The following is a 21,525-nucleotide window of genomic DNA, read 5'->3' as shown; positions in this document are numbered from 1 at the left end:
GTACGTAAAAACGCGTATAACGCGCGCGTTATATCCGCGAAAATACAGTACTCCCCAAGTTCCACTTCTTTTTATTTTTGTGCATAGAAGTACTTCACCCCCCTAAACTATGCCATTCCTTTGGGCTTTTGTAGCCCAGGTACATGACCCTGCATTTTTTAGAATTACATTCTGGGCCATTTTCAAGTTTTGTTAAGTCCCTCCTTATGTTATCTATACCATCAGGGGTGTGTACCCTATTGCAGATTTTTGTGTCATCTTCAAAGAGGCAAAACTTAGCAGAAAGCCCTTCCGCAATATTGCTTACAGAAATGTTAAAAAGAACTAGACTAAGAACCAGTTCCTGAGGCACAGCACTCATAACCCCTCCTTTCCCCAGAATGAGCTCCATAGGACTATTAGGGACCCCTGAGGAAGACCACCTTGTTGAAACATGGACTGTGTTGGGTCCTACGCTCTCAGCGGACTAGGTCCTAAAGGTTTTTATGTGGATTATTTTGCTTTTATGTGGATTGTGACGTTGACTTTTGGAACTTTCAAATCTTCAATAAAATCCATTTCAGGGACAGAGGATAGAGGGCAGGGAGAGATGGTTCATGGGGAGAAAGAAATGGTGCACATGATAATGGAGGGAGGGAAGGAAGAGATGCTTCATGGAGAGGAATAGAGAGATTTGATCCAGGACACAAGGCAGGGACAGAGAGAGATGGTAGACAGAAAGAAACAGAAATGTTGGATATGGCAGTGGAAGGGATGGTACAGAGATGGATAATGAACACGGAGAAAGAAGAAAATGTCAAATGGGCAGGAGACTCTGGTGAGCGAATTAACAGAAGACAAACACAAACCAGAGCCTAGGACCAACATGATTTGAATAATGACTAGACAACAAAAATAGAAAAAAAATGTTATGTTCTATTTTGTGATCACAATATGTCAGATTTGAAATGTGTATCCTGCCAGAACTGGTGTTAAAACAGCAAGTGTTTACACTACAGAGCCAGCATGGGGCTGGAGAGGGTAAAGGGAGTGGGGTGGATGAAGAGGCTACAAAATAAACCCACCAGGACATTTTGGGGGGGAAAAAATGCCCTATTGAGCAGGAAAAGTGAATCAAATCAAAAAATCAATCCAATAAGCCAATTCGAATTAAAAAATGTTTTTCCTGAATCGGACAGCACTAGTATGGACTCAAGTGGAATGCAAGAACATCCATCCACACAGGCTCAGAAAACCACCTCGAGAGCAAACCTGCTCGGCTCTATCTGGTGATGTCATCTGTACTTTTATGGCTGTAGGATCCTCCTATCCACAGAGGACCTGCATAGTGAATAATCAATCATGGTTTCTATGTTAAGACTTTAAACAGGAGTATTTTTAAATAAATAAATAAATAAATAAATATATATATATATATATATTTTTTTTTTTATTTTTTTTTAATTTATTTTATTTAGAAAGTTTATATACCGCTTTAGATCACAGTGGTGTACAAAATAAACATGCACAATACTGTAACAGATGTCAAACAGAATGTAGCCAACATTACAGGGTTATCTAGGTCAGTGATTCCCAACCCTGTCCTGGAGGACCACCAACCAGTTGGGTTTTTGGGATAGCCCTAATGAATATGCAAGAGAGAGATTTGCATATAATGGAGGTGACAGGCATGTAAATCTGCACCTTGCATATTCATTAGAGCTATCCCGAAAACCCGACTGTCGGGTGGTCCTCTAGGACAGGATTGGGAACCACTGATCTACATTGAATACCTACTTAGTCTTACAAATTCCATTCAAATAACACATATAAATTAACTAAAATCAGGTTACAATAAGGTACAATCAAAAGCAGTCTTATTTATATAAGTACTAGCTGAAATCATGCCAATCCCAACATGTTATAGAAATATATTATTTTCAGAATATTTTTGAAATCACGAGAAATCTTATTATGGTGCTTATAAGATAATATAAACACAAAGTTAAAATAATTTAGAAATAATTTTTTTCCACAGAAGGGGGAATGATAAAACTAGAGAACATGAATTTGGGTTTGGGGTGGTAGACTTAGGAGTAACGTGAGGAAAAGTTTCCATAGTCTATTCCTGTAATTCCTTCCCGAAGGAGGTAATAGAGACAGAAGTGGTGATGGAGTTCAAAAAGATGTGGGATGAATACAGAGGATCTGTAATTAGAAAATTGATGGTATAAAAACAAAACAAAACTGAAATAACTGCATATGTGTCGGGTGGTACTTAGATAATGACTCTGGCTGTGAGTCCAGTTTTGGTGTCTTCCATATCAACATTAAGCTAAGTGGGATTTTTTTTTAATGTTTTTTGGGAACTTTAATATTTTATAAATATACGTTGTAGATAGTTAAAGCAGGGGTTCATTCACACCAAAAATAACAAGAACAGGACAGTTGACAAAATAATAAATAAATAAACGGAGAAAAATAAACCTCAATTGTGGGTCGCCGGGACTACACAAGTACCCTAAGCTCACCACCTCATCACGGGTTTATAAAAAAACTCCGTACACTTATAAGTTCCTTTCATACTTCAATATCTCTTTAGAAGAATAGTTTCCAAAAACATTCTCAAAGAATTTGAATTTCAACGTCCTAAAATTTTCTATAATGAAGTGAAATAGCCCCAAACTAACTATATTTGTGGCAATCAGCTACAGCTGTAAATAACCTCAAAACAGGATCTAGTAGCGTGGTTATAAAACCTGCATAGTAACGTGAATAAGAGAGTCAAACACTCATCTGAAGAAACATCTTCGTCCCGATAGAAAAGATCTTCTATTTCGCCTGCAAGCAGGCTACTTCAGGGGATTCGTTTGCACCAGGTTATCTCCACGCTGTCAGCTGTGTATAGGGAGGCCTGCTTCTCTCAAAATGGCCCTTTTGAGGGCCATTTTGAGAGAAGCAGGCCTCCCTATACACAGGCCTCCCTATACACAGCTGACAGCGTGGAGATAACCTGGTGCAAACGAATCCCCTGAAGTAGCCTGCTTGCAGGCGAAATAGAAGATCTTTTCTATCGGGACGAAGATGTTTCTTCAGATGAGTGTTTGACTCTCTTATTCACGTTACTATGCAGGTTTTATAACCACGCTACTAGATCCTGTTTTGAGGTTATTTACAGCTGTAGCTGATTGCCACAAATATAGTTAGTTTGGGGCTATTTCACTTCATTATAGAAAATTTTAGGACGTTGAAATTCAAATTCTTTGAGAATGTTTTTGGAAACTATTCTTCTAAAGAGATATTGAAGTATGAAAGGAACTTATAAGTGTACGGAGTTTTTTTATAAACCCGTGATGAGGTGGTGAGCTTAGGGTACTTGTGTAGTCCCGGCGACCCACAATTGAGGTTTATTTTTCTCCGTTTATTTATTTATTATTTTGTCAACTGTCCTGTTCTTGTTATTTTTGGTGTGAATGAACCCCTGCTTTAACTATCTACAACGTATATTTATAAAATATTATTCTTCACGGAACACGATTGTACCTTTACTATTTTTGGGAACTTTAGTCATATTTAATATATGGACTGTATGTCTGTTTGTGAAACAAGTGGAAGTAAGAGGACATTCAATGGACATATAAATAAGCAATTGGGTAGAGAAACTTGAAAAAATATGTAAAAAAGAAAATAAGGATAATGAACCTCTGTTTATTAACACTAATTCCAACAAGTAAAAAGAGAAGGTTTTTCTGACTAATGCTGGATGGCTTGATATATGTGAGCAGTGCATGAATGCTATTACTCTTTAAAGTGCTGTCTCATTGAGCTCTTGAAGTCTTTTCATCCTCTTAACTCTGATTGTTTTTTTTAACTTGACACAATTTTTTGAGTCTGATAGCTATGTTACAAGGTATTTGTTCTTAGCCTTAATCAACTCTGATATTTTGTATTTATTTGGTAAGAAAGTTGTTGTTTTTTCCAGTGCGGGTTAGTAAAACCAGACTTCTATAGTTTGTGTCCTATTTATAATAAGGCAGTTTAGTATGAGCTGGAGTGGGCTTTGATGGTAACTTTAGTAGTTAGAACTTGACAGTGTCGGGAAGACTTATTACATTACATTATATGGTCTTTTTCCCAGAAATGGCCAAGAAAGACCAGGATCAATTATTTTATCCCACATTTGTTGTTGGTTTAATCAGGAATTGATGAGTGTGGCTATTGGGCTGACTAGATGGACCACTCATCCTTATCTGCCATCATATACCATGATTACTATATAATAAACCAAGCCCAGGAAAAAGAAGAGGATATCTCCTAGATACAAAAAGGAAAACAATATTGGAAGAAAATACTTGGTGGCAGCATCATACCTAACTTAATGCCAGCTCATTTTTCAAAATTCCTTAACACCCCCCCCCCCGGGCCCATCTATAACACAATTACATGAGTCACACCTCAAAGTTCATGGAGGGGGTGGGGTTGGTTGGTTTCCAACAGTAGCTGCCCTGACCCTGCACTTGTTCCAAGCAGCTGCTCCTTCTTCATCTGGGCACAAACAAGTCAATCTGATCTATAATGAGTACAGAAGCACTGACTTCAGGTAGGTCTTAGCTTTTCCTTTATTCTTCCCCACTTACAATGAAGGTAGAGAACACCGAGTTTCCAGTGAGCAGAACAACTGCTTATCCTTTGTTATTTTGGGACCACACCCAATGATTATACTTGTTTTCAGGGTCATAGTTCCATCTTGGGCCCAGCAACTGGAGACAGCAAAATGCATAGGGGATTGTAGAAAGGATTTATCTGGTGAATCATCTGGCAGAGATGTGGATTAAATCCTAAAAAGATTGCCTTTTGCTCAGTCAGAGCCTACATTTGATAATGGGCATTACTGTCCTACTCTGTTAAATAAAAAACTTTTTCTGATTCTCCAGGTGTTTTGGCTGAGTATGGCATCAGACATTCTTCTAGATGTTGGTATATGTGGGTCATTTTTTAGGTGTAAACAATTTTTTATTGATGAAAACACAGAAACCGATCAAAGAACAAGCAATCCTATTGTCTGATTGGAATTTATTTTATTTTATTTTATTTCATTTATTTTATTTTTATTTATTGTTTTCTCAGGTACTTTAGCTAGATTGTGAGCCTTCGGGACAGCTAGGGAAATCCAAAGTACCATTTTTATTTATTTTATTTTAATGTATCTTTAATCTATCTTCATTGTAAACCACTTTGAACCTCGCGGTATATAAGAAATCAAATCAAATCAAATCAATGCTAACAGCAAATACACAGAGCCAGCCAATAGAAAAACATATAGTTAAGTCAAGTCATCAAAATTTTGTATAATCCCTTCTAAATAAGCTACCCCCCTCCCCTCGAAACAGAACCTCCCCAAAAGAAAGACCCATTAGCTGTCAACGTATAAAAACTCCATCCCCTACCCAAAACCACCAAGAACAGTCCCCAGAACCAAAAACTATCCAGAAAAATATCCCCACCCCCCTACCCCCTTAAAATTATGTGGGTCATTTTTTAAAATCACTTTTTGTGGTGTACTTTTATTTTTCTAAATATACTATAGTTTAGTGGTGTTTTTTTTGTTTCTAAATCCCATTTATGTGGAAGAGTACTGGACAGACAAGGGTGTATATTGCTGAAAAGATGAAATATTTGAGAGCCCAAGATGACATCCCTTTCCTCTTGCGTATAATGTCAGAAAATTGCATTTGTCTGGAAGAAGGCAGAGGCTATCGCTACGATAGTCAACAGACTAGCCATTTGCAATGTTTTGAGTATGTTTCAAATCATTGAGCCCATGCTAATTTTTTTAAAAAAATCTAATTTCAGCAACAGATTACACGGCCTTCACAAGAAGAAAAAGAAATAGAAAAAGTAGAAGAGGAAAAAGTGGAAAAAGCTGAGAAAAAAGAGGAAGAAAAACGAGATGAAGAAGAAAAAGATGACAAAGAGGAATTTAAGTAAGTGGTTCACTGTGTGTTAAAAGTTAGAGGTTGATCATCCTCTTCCCCCATATGTTTGTGCAACCTTGCTCTTTTTACTAGTAATTAAAGATAAAGGTGATAGGACTGGATATACCGCTTTATCTGTGTGGTTTACACATTCAAAGCAGTTTACCTATTTTAGACAGATACTTATTTTGTATCTGGGGCAATGAAGTGTTAAGTGACTTGCTCAGAGTCACAAGAAGTTGCAGTGAGATTCAAGCTCACATCCTCAGGGTGCTGAGGCAGCTGCTCAAACCACTAGACCATTCCAAATAAGTACTAACAGAGCTGTATTATGATCTGCTTTGTCTTCATGAAACTAAACTGCTGCATACATTGAATAGTCTGTTAAACATATGCTTAGATATTCTGGGGTTCAGGACTTGTATTTTACCAGATGTACATATCTATATTGTCTTTGTGTGCCTACCATTCATTCAGTGGATTGATTAAAGCTGCAATTCTTCTGCAAAGCACAAAATTTCCCTTTTTGTTAGTAGGTTCTGTTGACTAGTTTTCGTGGCAGAATACAGAAGTAGATTGCCGGGCCTTTCTTCTGCACAATATAAATTAGCTGTTGTCGCATCAAACGTGATCCTCCACCTGCAGTTGTTCTGCAAAGCACAAAATTTCCATTTTTACATTGTTCAAATTATGTAAAACAATGTTCTGCTAGGAAAAGTTCCAACTTGTATTAAAAGTTTACATGGACCTTGCCAGATCTTCAAAGTAAAACTTTATTGGATATTGTATTATGATATAGTCTTTTTATAGTCAGTATGGTGGTTGTGATGAATTGATGCTTTGTGTCATTGTGTATATACAATTGTTTCCTACCAAGAATGGAAGATTGTGCAGGTATGGACATGATTTAAAATCCAGCTTTAACTTGACCATGAGGAATATCACTGCTTACTGTGGGGGAAAAGTATACAATATAAGCTTTATAGAAGATTAGATCAGCACGCCTAGCCAGTTTAGACGCCTAACTTAATTATTCAATTTGGCTTAATCAACACTATTGATTAAAAAGTGCCTTTAAAAAAAATAATAAAAAATATTAGTTGGTAGGCACCTACCAGAAAGTAGGCATGATTAGGGATGGATTCTGGGTGTGGCCTGACTTAGGCATATTCATTTAAGCCAAGAAAACCCTTGATTAAATGGGAGTGCACCTAAGGTTTTAATTCCTACCAGTGCCTAAAACTGCTTAGGTATAGCTACACGCGATTCTATAAACTGTGCCTAGTGGATAGTTGACAATAGCACTCTATGACACCTACAAGTTAGATGCCGTTTATAGAACTGGGGCCTATGTGCATGCTTTTATCTGTATATTGGGCAGGCTGTTCTATAAAATCCCATTTCTATGGCTAAAGCACTGTTTTCTCTGTAGGAATGCTTTTGAACATCATCCTATATACATTTTTTAATCCTAATTATAGCGAGCACATTCACACAGTATAAGATAAATTAAAATTGACAACCCCCCAAATATTTTGAACTTTTGGAGTTGTAAGGTGGGATAGGAACTTGGGGTTTCTGTGCACTAAGCTCCAGGCTGTTCTTTTTATTTTACTACTATTCAGAGAGATCACAAGGGATAGAGAGAAAATGGAAAGCACAGCAGAGGATTTGGAGGAGAGAGAACAAACTACACCTCGAGGTCGAAAGACTGCCAACAGCCAAGGTCGTCGCAAAGGCAGGATCACAAGATCTATGGCCAGTGAAGCTGCAGCTGCTAGCGCGGCTGCAACTGCCGCAGCAGCTGCTACTATTACTACTTCTAACAGTATTGCTACAACTACCACAACGACCACTATTACTACTGAGGAACCACCACTCCTGCTACTACCTCCACCTGAGCCTTGTGAGTAATGTTTGAGGGAGTGGTCGAATCTTGTGTGCATACCTTCATGCTCTTACTTTGTGTTAGATCGTATATTCTTTGTAAAAGTACTCAAACCATGAAAGAGGGATCTGCAGTAGTCACCAAGAATGGTAATGGAAAATGTTACCCTCGCTTGTGAATGTGTGACTGTCAAGAAGTTATAAAGTCTTCTACTGAAAGAAAAGAGGTAGCAATAGTTGTTTTGTGTAATTTGGCAAGAGCAGTGTATAGGGGAATAATCTTAGGCTTGCTCATGAAATTTTTTTTAAGTCTGCCCACTATTAGGGAGATTTAGTTACAGAGGGGGAGGGCATTTTCTGTAGTAGCATTGTTATTGTGGAATCATCTGGATTCTGGATGGGAGGAGTCAATTTGAAATGTTGAAAATTGGTTAAAAACTGCTTTTGGCATATGGCTGAGGAATCAGGAGTTGATATACAGATGGAGTGGCTTTGTGCTTTTATGAGGTGAAAGTAAGTTGGAAGGATTTTTTTTTTTTTAATTAGTATATTTTATTTCTTGTTTTATGAATTATGTTTGTAATTTTATATGGCTTTGTAAATTTTGGAACTGTCCAGATAGTGTTCAGGTCCATGGATAATTTACTGCCAGTTTGTGTTCAGTCAACTATAGCAGTGTCCTGATGAAGGCATCTATGGATGCTGAAACTGGGATACTATTTGGGAAATTCTAGGGATTCCTAGACTTAGCCTACCTTCACATCACAGGTTTTGGATCTTTTTAGGTGATTTTATATCCAAGATGGACATTAGGATATAGACTTTGTTTTTAGTTTTTATTATTTAAACAATAAAGTAACTGATTGGTTGAATTTACTAGGGCAGCCACTTAAATAAGAGGATTTGGATTTAGCCCACACCTTTCCAGTAGTACTTCAAGGCAGTTACATTCAGGTATGCTAGATCACAAGGTGCATCAGTGGATTTGAAACCTGGCCTCTCGTGTTCTCTTAGCCTGTTGCTCTTACCATTAGGTTACTTCTCAATAATAATGCAAATCTCTTTGAAAATCCTGCTCTGGTGTGTTATACTAACAGAAGGGTGGAAGATGTGTTGAACAACTTCCGCAATGGAGGTGGTAGAGACAGATAACAGAATTCCAGATTCCAGCAAGCCTAGGCTAAGCATAAAAATTCCTTCATTATGATGGAATACGAGGTCTGACAATTAAGTTTGCAAACTCATCCTAGAAAAAGTGCTACACTATGGTCACCTTCGAAGTACTCGTTGGGAAACTATTTTTATTGATTTATTTGAGAAATGTATAGACCACTTAAAACTAAGCGGTTTACATAAAAACATACATAGTAGTAGCACAAAACATACAATTCAGGTTTATCAACAACAGTACTTCTTTACATTTCTTGTGAACTTTTCGTATCAATGTTACCGTATCCATGTAATTTTCCTCCCATTGTATATTACATGAAAGAATCAACAAATAGCTGAGTATTCAACAATTTCTTGAAAGTCATTCAGTCTGTACAAAGTCTCAAACTCCCAGGAAGAGTATTCCACAGTTTCACAGCAGCTATTGAGAACATAGAGGCTTTCAACCTTTCATAATGGACTCTCCTTTATCCATTATTAGCTTTATCCCTGCCTCAGACCTTAACCTTCTTCCAGGTTGGTAAATTTTCCAGAGATTTTGAAAGCACAATGGGGCTGACCAATACAAAACTTGGTGCATTGTTGATAGCACCTTGTGTTGTATCCTCTGTTGTAATGGGAGAGCCAGTGTAATTGTTTTAAGACTAGTGTAATATGGGCCGTCTTGGATGTACCAGCAATTAGCATGGCTGCAGAGTTCATCAATTGCTGCAATGCTTTACACTTTGTCTTAGTCAAACCAAGGTAAAGTATGTTGCAGTAATCCAATCTAGTCAGTATTAGTGCTTGAACAACTGATCTATGCACTGACGCCAGCGCCTAGTCAACCCTTCAAAGCAATTTTGGAACTCTTTCTGGAATGCTCATCAGAGCAGTCATCGTATTATCCTTGATGTCCTGAATGTAATCAAAATGTCTTCTTTTCAATATTTCCTTTATCTTCAGGTAAAGAAAAAGTCATTGGGGGCCAGATCAGGGGAGTAGGGAGGATGTTCCAACACAGTTATTTGTTTTCTGGCTAAAACCTCCCTCACAGACAGTTCAGTGTGAGCTGGTGCATTGTTGTGATGCAAGAGCCATGAGTTGGTGAAAAGTTCAGGCCATTTTCATCTTTTTCATGCAGCCTTTTCAGCACTTCCAAATAGTAAACTTGATTAACTGTTTGTCCAGTTGGTACAAATTCATAACAAACAATCCCTCTGATATTTAAAAAGGTTATCAGCATCTTTTTGACTCTTGATTTGGACTGGCGTAACTTTTTTGATCATGGAGAATAGACTGACTCCCATTGTGCACTTTGACACTTTATTTCAGGGTCATATTGGTACACCCATGTTTCATCACCAGTAATAACACGGCCCAAAACATCGTCTTGTCTCTCCAAAAGGTCTTGACAAACTTCAACTCTCCTTTGCTTTTGTTCATTGGTGAGCTCCTTTGGGACCATTTTTGCACACACCTTGCTCATGCCAAGATTTTCAGTTAAGATTTTCCTGTTTCTCTATTGATGTTTACTTGGTCTGCTATGCTTCTCACAGTCAACCAACGATTTTGGCACACAATTCCATTAATTTTTGCAATGTTTTCATCAGTTCTGCTTGTTACTGGCTGCCCTGACCATTCTTCATCAGTGATGATTTTTCTCCCCTCAGAAAAACATTTAATTCTTTTGTAAACTGCCATTTTCTTCATGGCATTATCTCCATAAGCTTGGAGTAACATGTCATAAAAACATAAGAATAGTCTTACTGGGTTAGAGCAATGGTCTATCTAGCCCAATAGCCCATCCTCACTGTGACAAATCCAGGTCACTAATACCTGGCAAAAACCTGGAAAAGTGATCCAAGACGGCGACTGAGATGGATGTTTGATGTGGAGCTGCGCATCGTGTTGCTGTAATACCCTGCCCCATCAGTTTATTTTCGGTAGTTGGCCGGATTTTGTGCTGACCTGGTGGCCATCATGCTGTTTGTTCGCTTGGTCAGTTTCTTCTTACCATGGGGAAAAGGAAGGGAGCTTCATGACCAGAACCTCCGGCGGTCGGAAGTTCCAGAAATTTGATCCAGACGACACTGGATGCTGGAGTAATACGCCAGTCTCAGTAGACAGCCCAGACTTCCATTAGCTCCCATGTTAATACCTAAGGGATAATTTTGAAAGAACAGAGTGAGTCTATTAAAAGACATGATGAACAAATTAGTCAAAATCTATGGAATTGGAGATTATAAAGGAAAGACCCTTTATCCAGAGAAAATTGGAATTTTTGAAAAATAAAGAAAGGAGGAATAATTTAAAACTTTTGAATTTCCCCAAATCTCCGGTAATCACTCCAATAGTAATGATGCAGAAATATTTGAAAGAGATCCTGTTAAAGCCAGATGAGAGTTTGCCACCAATAATTAGAGCTCAATATATATCTTTGAGTAGGAAAAATGGGTTTCATCTACTCCTACTGGAGAAGTGGGAGTACAGAAGAGTGATTTAGATTTGACTAATTTTATGGAGAATTCGCTTGAAATTATAACTGAGAACTACCCTAAATGGTGAGATCCTAGCAAGGACTGTAGTAGAACGTGACTTGGGGGTGATCATTAACGAAGACATGAAGACTGCCAATCAAGTGGAGAAAGCTTCATCCAGGGCTAGACAAATCATGGGCTGTATCCGTAGAAGTTTCGTCAGCCATAAGCCCGAGGTCATAATGCCATTGTACAGATCCATGGTGAGACCCCATCTGGAATACTGTGTACAATTCTGGAGGCGGCATTATCAAAAAGATGTGCGGAGAGTTGAGTCGGTTCAGCGAATGGCCACCAGGATGGTCTCAGGACTCAAGGATCTCCCGTGTGAGGAACAACTGGGTAAGTTGCAGCTGTACTCACTCGAGGAACGCAGAAAGAGGGGAGACATGATCGAGACATTCAAATATGTCATAGGCCGTATCGAGGTGGAAGAGGATCTCTTTTTCCTTAAAGGACCCACGGCAACAAGAGGGCATCCGTTGAAAATCAGGGGTGGGAAATTTCATGGCGACATCAGAAAATATTTCTTCACCGAAAGGGTGGTTGATCGCTGGAATAATCTTCCACAACAGGTAATGGAGGCAAGCAGTGTGCCAGATTTTAAGAAAAGATGGGATTGGCATATGGGATCTCTTCATGGAGGTAGTTAGGGGGTGGGCCATTAGTGTGGGCAGACTAGATAGGCCGTGGCCCTTTTCTGACGTCATGTTCTATGTTTCTATGTTACCCTTATAGTGACATTTGCCCTTTAGTTCAATAGGGATTTAATATTTCAAATCTTATTTTAGGCACATGAATGATGTTTTTTGGCTCAACAATTCGCTTGTTTCCTGACTTATCCAAGGAAACACAGAAAAGAAGGAAAGAAGTCCTAGGTTATAAACCAAGGGTTTTAGCCCTAGGTGCATTATTTGTAATAAAATTTCCTGCGAAATGCTGTATCTTATTTGAGGGTAAAAATGAAGGGGGGGAGAGTGAGTATTGGTCCAATTGCATTACCCACAGTGTAACGAACCAGCTATTTGGGAGTTAACTATGTTTCCTACTCTGTCATAGTAAGATTATGTATTTTTGATTTGAGTTTATTATCCTAGTTCTTGGATCAAACTTGTGGACTAAATAGTTTATTTATTAATCTTCTTTTTTTGTATTACTTTATCAATCAAGTATATTTTTGTTTTTATATACTTCCAATCCTTTTGCTAGTATGTTGATTTGTTGTTATTATTATGATTTGAATAAAAAGCAAATACTAATACCCGGCAAAAACCCAAAGAATACTACTACTAAACACATATTTATCTCTGAAAGGCATATGCAGCGCTGTACATTTTGACATTTATAGACGGTCCCTGCTTGGAATAGCTTACAATCGAACTTAGACAGACATGACATATAGGGTTGGGGGATGCAGAACCCAAGGTGAGAGGAGATAGGAGTTGAAAGCACTCTCGAAGAGGCGGGCTTTTAACTGGGCTTTGAACACTGCCAAAGATGTAGCAAGTTTAATAAGAAATTTAATTTATCCCAGGACAAGCAGGCAGCATATTCTCACATGTGGGTGATGTCATCCATGAAGCCTCAGTACGGACAGTGTAAAAGTGTACTGTCACTTTAAACTTTAGAAAGCTTTAAGACTGCCTGCACTGCGCATACACAAGTGCCTTTCCACTCAACGTCGGCTTGCAAGGTCGTCATTTTTTTGTTTTCTGTGGAGTGAAGAACATGTATCTAAACTTTGTCTAGTCAAATTTATCTTACAGCTTTGCATTTTTTCTTAATTTCATTATTTCTTTCTTGTTTTTCTTTTAAATCCTTTACATTTTGAAAAACATTTCTTTTTCATTTCCGGGGCCTGTAGGTATATTTTGCATCCATTGTTCTCACTGATGGCATCAACTGCTTTTCGACTTTATTACTTGACCCGTGCTGTTGGCCTTTCCTGCTGGATCTCTTCCTTATCTTCCTGGGCTAAAAAAAATATCAACCTCTTTGAAAAGAAGAATAAATGCCTTACCAAATGTTTTTATTATTTTTGTTCCTGCATTTTATTTTCTATAACAAGATATTAAGCCTGGGGTCGGGTCGGCAAGTTGGACTAATTCCGTGGTACTTTTCCTAGCAACACTGGTGCGTCAACATCGACTTCTTCCATTGACATCAACATCATCGAGCATCATGAGCATATCTTGCATCGAGTCTCTTGATGCATGCCTCTCCTCGACACCATCGATACAAGCTGTAATTCTAAAGCACGCCTCTTCTTGAGTTTACCAATGCTTTAGCACCCTGCTGCACCTATAGTACCAGTTGAACAGCTTATGGCAGGGGTGCCCAAAAGGTCAATCGCGATCGACCAGTAGATTGCAAGGGCAGCGTGGGTTGATCACGGAACCCATCCTGGGCTCTGCGATAGACTCGTGTTGCCTTTGCATTCTACCTGCTTCCCTGACACCGCAAAAACCAGGCGAGTGCATCCACTGCATAAGTGCTGAGCCCACAAGCCTTCACCCCCCCCCACATTAATTCTGACATCGGAGAGGAAGTTCCAGGCCAGCCAATTGCTGCCTAGCTGGCCTGGAACTTCCTCTCCAATGTCAGAATTGATGTTTTTTTTTTTGGGGGGGAGGCTTGTAGACCTGATGCACGGATTGGGAGTGAGGTCATGGGAAGGGATAGAGGGTACCATGAAAGGATGAAGTGAATTGAAAGGGTTAATGGCTGGGACAGAGAATATTGCTATGAAGAGCCAGAAATGTCTGATAGTTATAAAGGGAAGAGTGACAGACTGATGGAGACGGAGTGGAGCTGTGGCAGTGGAGAAGAAATAGGCTTTGAGGGTGACATGAACTCAGAGAGGGATTATGCGCTGTAATGGGGGAAGGGAACTAAGAAAAATACATAATTTGGGAAATAAGAGTAAGAGCAGATAGGAGGAAGTGTTTGATGGGAGCATTTGGCAAAGGTGGAGGTGGCTTGGGGGGCAGGGAGAGAGAAATACAGAAAAAAAGAAAGGGGGGGCAGGGAGAGTGAAAGGAAGACAAAGAAAGAAAGGGAGTAGGGAAAGAGAAAGAAAGAAGGGAGCAGGGAGAGAGAAAGAAAGGGTAAAGAGCAGGGAGAGAGGAAGAAAAAGTTGGGGAGGGAATGGAGTGTGTCGGGTGGCAGGGGGCAGGCAGGGAGAGAGGAAGAAAAAGTTGGACTCAGAGGGACAGAGAGAGATGTTGGTTGGGGAATGAAATGAGGTCTGGAGGACAGGAAGCATGCAGGAGGCAGAAAGAAGGGAAGAAATATCGGATGCACAGTCAGAAGAAGTGAAACCAGAGACTCATGAAATCACCAGATAACAAAGGTAGGAAAAATGATTTTATTTTCAATGTAGTGATCAAAATGTTGCACTATGGCCCCATTTTTCTAAATCGCAATAGCGGTTTTTAGCACAGGGAGCCTATGAGCGTCAGGAGAAGCGCGGGGCATTCAGCGCAGCTCCCTGCGCTAAAAACCACTATTGCAGTTTAGTAAAAGGGGAGGGGGCATATTTGTCTATTTTTTGTATAGTTGTTACTGAGGTGACATTGCATATTTTAAAGTCATCTGCCTTGACCTCTTTGAAAAAAAACCCGAATATAAATTATAATTAACATTTTCTCTACGTACAGTGTTCTTTGTGTGTTTTAAAATTTAATTTTGGTAGATCATTTTGACTTGGTCATTTTAAAAGTATTTCACAAGCCAAAAAAGTGTGGGCACTCCTGGCATATAGTACAGGTGCCACCTTTCCACAGATTGATCTTCTGAGTGATATCAATTCCCTTTGGTACTGGAGAACATCAATAGTTCATTGATCTCATCACCAGCGTCACTGGCATTTTCAGCACTCGATGCATGCCTATCGTCAACACCATCAATCATCGATGCAGGTTGTCAGTTCTGAAGTGCTCTGCCCATTGGAGTTTTCAATGCTTCAACATCTGTGGCACCTATAGTATTGGTATCGGCTTCATAGCCCTTAGTACTGGTGCAAACTCTCACCGTATGCACAGCATCTGTATGATGAACAACTGGCCATGACTTACAATAAATTTGGCCTCAATGCCCCTATTTTATCTTCAGTACAGACACAGCTTTAGCATCGAACTCTGCTTGATACTGATCCATCCTGCTCTGTGTTATTTACCTGTATCGAGACTCGGTACCTATTCTGTTTACCTTGGTACAATTGCTACTCCTATATCTTCAACAATCTCCAAAGATGCCTTTGTAGAATCAATCGTCCCCATCATCAATGCCTCACTGTCAACTAGAGAATGACACGGTGGTGGTTTACCCGCGGCTACTGCGTTTAGCCGCGGGTAACCCGCCAAAAATGGGGAATGAAAATTAGCAGCCTCTGCGGGGACGGGGACAAGGCCATCACCGCCCCGTGGAGCGGTGAATGGTCTTGTCACCGCAGTGAGGCATAAAGGATCGTGCGGTCCCCGCACCCCCATCCGCCCACCTGCACGCCGGCTCGATCGTTTAACCAGCTTCCACTCTCCACCTCACCTTAGTTTTCCGGCTTTCTTTTTTGGCGACCGGAACGCTTTCAAAAGAGCCGCGCACGCGCGGCTGCTCTGTATTCAATCTTCTGCTCTGACCCAACCGGAAACAGGAAGTTGCAGCAGAGCAGAAGATTGAACTTTGAACTGCCGCGCATGCGCGGCTCTTTGAAAGCGTGCCGGTCGCCGAAAAAGAAAACCGGCAAACTAAGGAGAGCTGGAGAGCAGTAGAGTACCAAGGGGGAGGGGGGTGGGGGTGGGAGTGGGAGGGGCAAAAAAGGTAATGGCGCCAGGCCTTGGAGCACCGAGGCAGACCGCTTCTCCCCACTCCCAGCCGAACCCCCGCTGATCCTCCTATCTCCCCCCCCCAAGTGAACCTTTCCGACCCTCCCAGCGAAAGCAGCAAACCTCCCTCCAGTAGCGTTGACTTTCTCCTCCCTCTGCCGCATCACTGATGACGTCATCAGTGACGCGGCAGAGGGAGGAGAAAGTCAACGCTACTGGAGGGAGGTTTGCTGTTTTCGCTGGGAGGGTCGGAAAGGTTCACTTGGGGGGGGGAGATAGGAGGATCAGCGGGGGTTCGGCTGGGAGGGGGGAGAAGCGGTCTGCCTCTGTGCTCCATTACCTTCTTCGGGCAGCAGCAGCGTTTACAATTCGCTGCTGTTGCCGGCTTCAGGCCTTGTTCTCTGCCGGGTCCTGCCTACTTCCTGTTTTCATGAAGACAGGACCCGACAGAGAGGAAGGCCTGAAGCGGGCAACATCAGTGAATTGTGAATGCTGCTGCTGCCTGATGAAGTTCAGGACATCAGGACATCGAGGAAGGAGCAGGGTGAAATCGGCTGCTGGCTTGGGGGTGAGGGTAGGGAAAGAATCGTGGAAGTGGAGAAATTGGCACGATGGCTTTGTGGGGGCTAGGGGGAGAGAGAAAGAAAGGAAAAAATAAAGAGAGGGGGCAGGGGGAGAGAGAAAGAAAGGCAGAAATAAAGAGGGGGTCAAGAGGGAGAGAAAGAAAGGCAGAAAGAAAGAGGGGAGCCAGGGGGAGAGAGAAAGAAAGAGGGGGGGGCAGGAGAAGAAAGAAGAAGGATCAGAAGAAGGACCAGAGACTCATGAAATCACCAGACAAAAAGGTAGGAAAAATGATTTTATTTTCAACTTAGTGATCAAAATGTGTCCGTTTTGAGAATTTATATCTGCTGTCTATATTTTGCACTATGGCCCCCTTTTACTAAAACGCAATAGCGGTTTTTAGCACAGGGAGCCTATGAGCGTTGAGAGCAGCGTGGGACATTCAGCGCAGCTCCCTGCGCTAAAAACCGCTATCGCAGTTTAGTATAAAGGGAGGGGGAATATTTGTCTATTTTTGTATAGTTGTTACTGAGGTGATATTGCATAAAGTCATCTGCCTTGACCTCTTTGAAAACCCGCGGAATATAAATGATAATTAACATTTTCTCTGCGTACAGCGTGCTTTGTGTTTTTAAAATTTTATTGTTGGTAGATCATTTTGACTTGGCCACAAAGGTAAGGGGGAGGGAGGGAGGGGAGCTGCTGAAAGACATCTAGTAATCCTTGCAGGCTTGACTGTGCAGGGAATTATTTTTGTAAAATTATGTTTTGTTATGTGACTGGCATTATCTAGACTTTAATTTCTATGAATGAATAGAATGAAAATGATATAAAATTACTTGCTTGCGGGGACCGCGTGTTCCGGCTCACACAAGGAAGGAGGGGGTGAAAGGGAAAAAGTTTCTCTTCCTTGGAAATAGATTCTGAAGTGACCTCATCAAAGAAGACCAGCACTAAATTTACAAGAAATCCCTTAAACAATGTCAAAAGAGCCCAAAATAGAAAACTGCTACTGCCTTGAGACTCCATTATTGAAGGAATCAACTTGAAATCACAGAAGAGACAGGAAAAGGTTAAATGCCTCATGGAATCCTCAGGTACAAAACACAAACCAAATTGTGAATGAAATCAGAGCAGACAGTAAGAATTATAAAATTGATGTCATTATCCATCTGGAAAAAAAGGCGTACTAGAAATAATGCCTCAGCAATACAATTTTCAGAAGTTCTATTTGCTCATGGTAAGGGAGAAGAGAGACTGCTAGTGATGGTGGGGGGACTGATAGAAGATATGAAAGAAGGGTGGTAGAAAGAACATAAGAACATAAGAACATAAGAAGCGCCATCTCCGGATCAGACCTTCGGTCCATCAAGTCCGGCGATCCGCACACGCGGAGGCCCCGCCAGGTATACACCTGGTTTATTTTATAGCCACCCTATCTTTATATGCCTTTCTCAAGGAGATATGCATCTAGTTTGCTTTTGAAGCCTAGGAACAGATGGTAAAGGAGGGAGGGAAGGGTGGTGGTGGAAAGGAATAGAACAGACATTGAAAGAGGGTAGAGAGGAACAGACCCTGAAAGGAAATGTGGAAGGCAGAGTGGGGAGAAGACGCTGGAAGGGAAGAAGACAGATGCCAGACTATGGGGGAGCGGAGGGAAGAAAATGGGTGCTAGACGGGGACGGTGACGGGGCGGTGAATGGGATGGCAGTGACGGGGCGGTGAAAGGGATGGCGGTGACGGTGACGGGGCGGTGAAAGGAACGGTGGTGACGGGGCGGTGCAGAGGATGGTGGGCCGGGGACGGTGCAGTGACGGGGACAGATTTTTTCCCCTTGTCATTCTCTACTGTCAACTAGGAAAATTCCCCTCAACTGGAAATAGGCCATCATCTAACCCACCCTCAAGAAACCCTCCCTTGACCCAAATGATCCAAGCAACTGGAGAAGATAGTGCTTCACCAACTGCAATCTTTCATTGAACAACAAGAAGCTCTATCTCCACTCCAGTCAGGTTTCCGACCAGGTCATAGTACAGAATCTGTCCTCCTTGACATCATTGATGACAACTGGTAAAAAGAATAAAATAAAAGAATATGGATAAAAGAAATGATGCCTTACTGGTCCTGTTTGACCTTAGTGCCGCCTTCGACACTAGAGATCATCAACTTCTACTAGACTGACTCGCTGACATAGGAATCAAGAACTCAGCACTGCAATGGTTCACCTCCTTCCTGGATCAGAGAACACAATCTGTGCTACTAGGGATAGCTAAATCAAACCCCAAATCAGTTAGATACGGAGTTCCCCAAGGTGCCTTGCTATTCCCTCTCCTCTTCAATCTGTATATCAGGCCAGTTATCAACATTGCACACAAATACAACATTAAGATTCACTCCTATGCTGATGACCTTCAACTATTGCTCCCCCTAGGTGATAATCAGCCAACCCAACTCACTAACCTCCTACACTGCCTCTCTGATATGAAAAACTAGATGAGAGCCAATAAACTCCAGCTGAATGCCTCAAAGACTGAACTACTCTGGATAAGGAAAAAGAACACTACTTTCACCCGTCCAACACTATCCTAGGAATCCAGCCCCTTAACAGCAAAAGACCAGGTACAAAGTCTTGGAATTATACTGGATGGCTACCTGTCCCTCTCTGCCCACGTCTCGCAGGTAGTTTCCACATCCTTTTACTACCTACGCCAACTGTAAAGGATCAAACCCTACCTCCCAGAAACAGACTTAGCCCAACTGCTATATGCGTACGTACTCTCTAGACTAGACTACTGCAACTCCCTATTCAATGGCATCGCTGCAAGAGATCTAAAACGCCTCCAAAAAGTCCAAAACTCAGCAATTCGACTCATATACAACCTCAGCTATCATGACCCCATTACTCCAGCGCTCTCTGCAGCTTACCAGTCAAAAAGCAATGCATCTTCAAAGCCCTGGTCATGACACAGAAGAGATTCTACCAAAAAACTCCAGCCTGCATAGCATCCAAGCTACGCCTATATACCCCTAACCGCCCCCTCGGCTCCAAAGCAGAACAAAGACTCAGCATTCCCGCAGGGAGATCCCTCCACATGAGTACGGCACATAAATGATCCTAAAGCCATTTCCTACCTCAGCTATGGAACTGACTACCCACATAAATCAGGTTGCTAGACTCACTAATGATCTTCCGCAGAGCAGTAAAGACCTTCCTCTTCTGCCAGTCGGGCCATTAAAAACTACCTCCTCAATATACTTCTCCTAGTACTCTTCGCTATGACCAGTCTGGTCTCTAGAATAAGCTCTGTTATTGTCTATTGTAACCTATTTGCTGTCATGACTAGTCTGTCTTCAAACGATTGTGAATGTCTACTTGTAACCCGTTCTGAGCTTCTGGGAGAACGGGATAGAAATTGAAATAAATAAATAAAATCAGTACTGGTGCTTCCATTGTTTCCCTTGGTACCAGCCTAACCTCACCATAATACAATCTTGTCCTTGATTTGATAAACCACAATGGTCACATTAGTATTGCTGGTTAAATCCACTTGAAAACCTCTAGCTTCAGAGTCTATAACACTGCACCACCAGAATGAGACGGCTGCACTGTGGATAAGCTTGGATGCCGTCTATGCCAGACCTATATGTTGGCTAACAGAGTTCTCATTTCAACTACTCTGTCATTTTATCTTCCACAGCTCGTACAAAATTTGGCTAGTTTCAAATAGTATATTTCACTGCCTGCCAGAATTTCCAAGACTTCAGTTGACTGGGAAGAATCCACTGTAGCAACAAACTTTTTCATAGTTGAACAATCCTGTATATCAGATGTATTTCTTCATGGGTGTAGAGCAGGGGTGTCAAAGTCCCTCCTCGAGGGCCACAATCCAGTCGGGTTTTCAGGATTTCCCCAATGAATATGCATGAGATCTATTTGCATGCACTGCTTTCATTGTATGCTAATAGATCTCATGCATATTCATTGGGGAAATCCTGAAAACCCAACTGGATTGCGGCTCTCGAGGAGGGACTTTGGCACCCCTGGTATAGAGCCTACTAATCATGGAACACCTCTGCTTCTGCTGCTTTCTCTCTCTCTGCTTCCAACGAGAATCCATTAGAGGTGTAGAACTTGTAAAGATGGATCTCCTATTCTACCTTTCATAACAACTCGGTTTCTTACCATGCCAAGCTTCTGAACAGAGGGATCTGCTTGTAGAGCCTGTTATGCTGGGACATCCTTGATTATTTGGAAACAGTCTCCACTCTGGGTGTAGCACCTATAAGTGGATAAATTTGTTTTTTGCAATTTTCCTCTGCTACGATAGCTCACACCCTTCACATTGTAGATTTTTTTTAGTGGAGTCTTCTATTGCGCCTATAGTGTACCTCATTCAGCCACTGAATTTTGATGAACCTCCCTGGGAGATTCCTACATCGCCTCTTCACAATCTGTCAAAAATGTTATGTTTTACAGAGGGAAGATATCTCTCCCCATCACCATGCCTCTCTTCAGAATTGGTCTACCATTGTACCATCAATGTTACTATCCTTATCAAATAGACCAACAAGATGTTCTCAATACTTTATTATGGTTTCTATACTTCCCTA

At 41.1% G+C, this 21,525-nt stretch overlaps 1 protein-coding gene across 12 annotated transcripts in view; it reads left to right on the top strand.

The window, feature by feature from the left end:
• Positions 1 to 21,525, top strand: part of NCOR1 (nuclear receptor corepressor 1) — a 509,406-nt gene that overhangs the window by 227,104 nt on the left and 260,777 nt on the right. For all 12 annotated transcript variants that reach the window (XM_033922034.1, XM_033922033.1, XM_033922035.1 and 9 more), the window contains 2 exons: positions 5,833 to 5,963; positions 7,580 to 7,860. In XM_033922034.1, the coding sequence (XP_033777925.1) occupies positions 5,833 to 5,963; positions 7,580 to 7,860 (412 nt within the window). The remainder of the gene's footprint in view (positions 1 to 5,832; positions 5,964 to 7,579; positions 7,861 to 21,525) is intronic.

Source organism: Geotrypetes seraphini, chromosome 15 (assembly GCF_902459505.1).
Source record: "Geotrypetes seraphini chromosome 15, aGeoSer1.1, whole genome shotgun sequence".
Lineage (NCBI taxonomy): Eukaryota > Metazoa > Chordata > Amphibia > Gymnophiona > Dermophiidae > Geotrypetes > Geotrypetes seraphini.
Note: the sequence above shows the minus strand (reverse complement) of the source record. Positions and strands in the feature narration are given on the sequence as shown.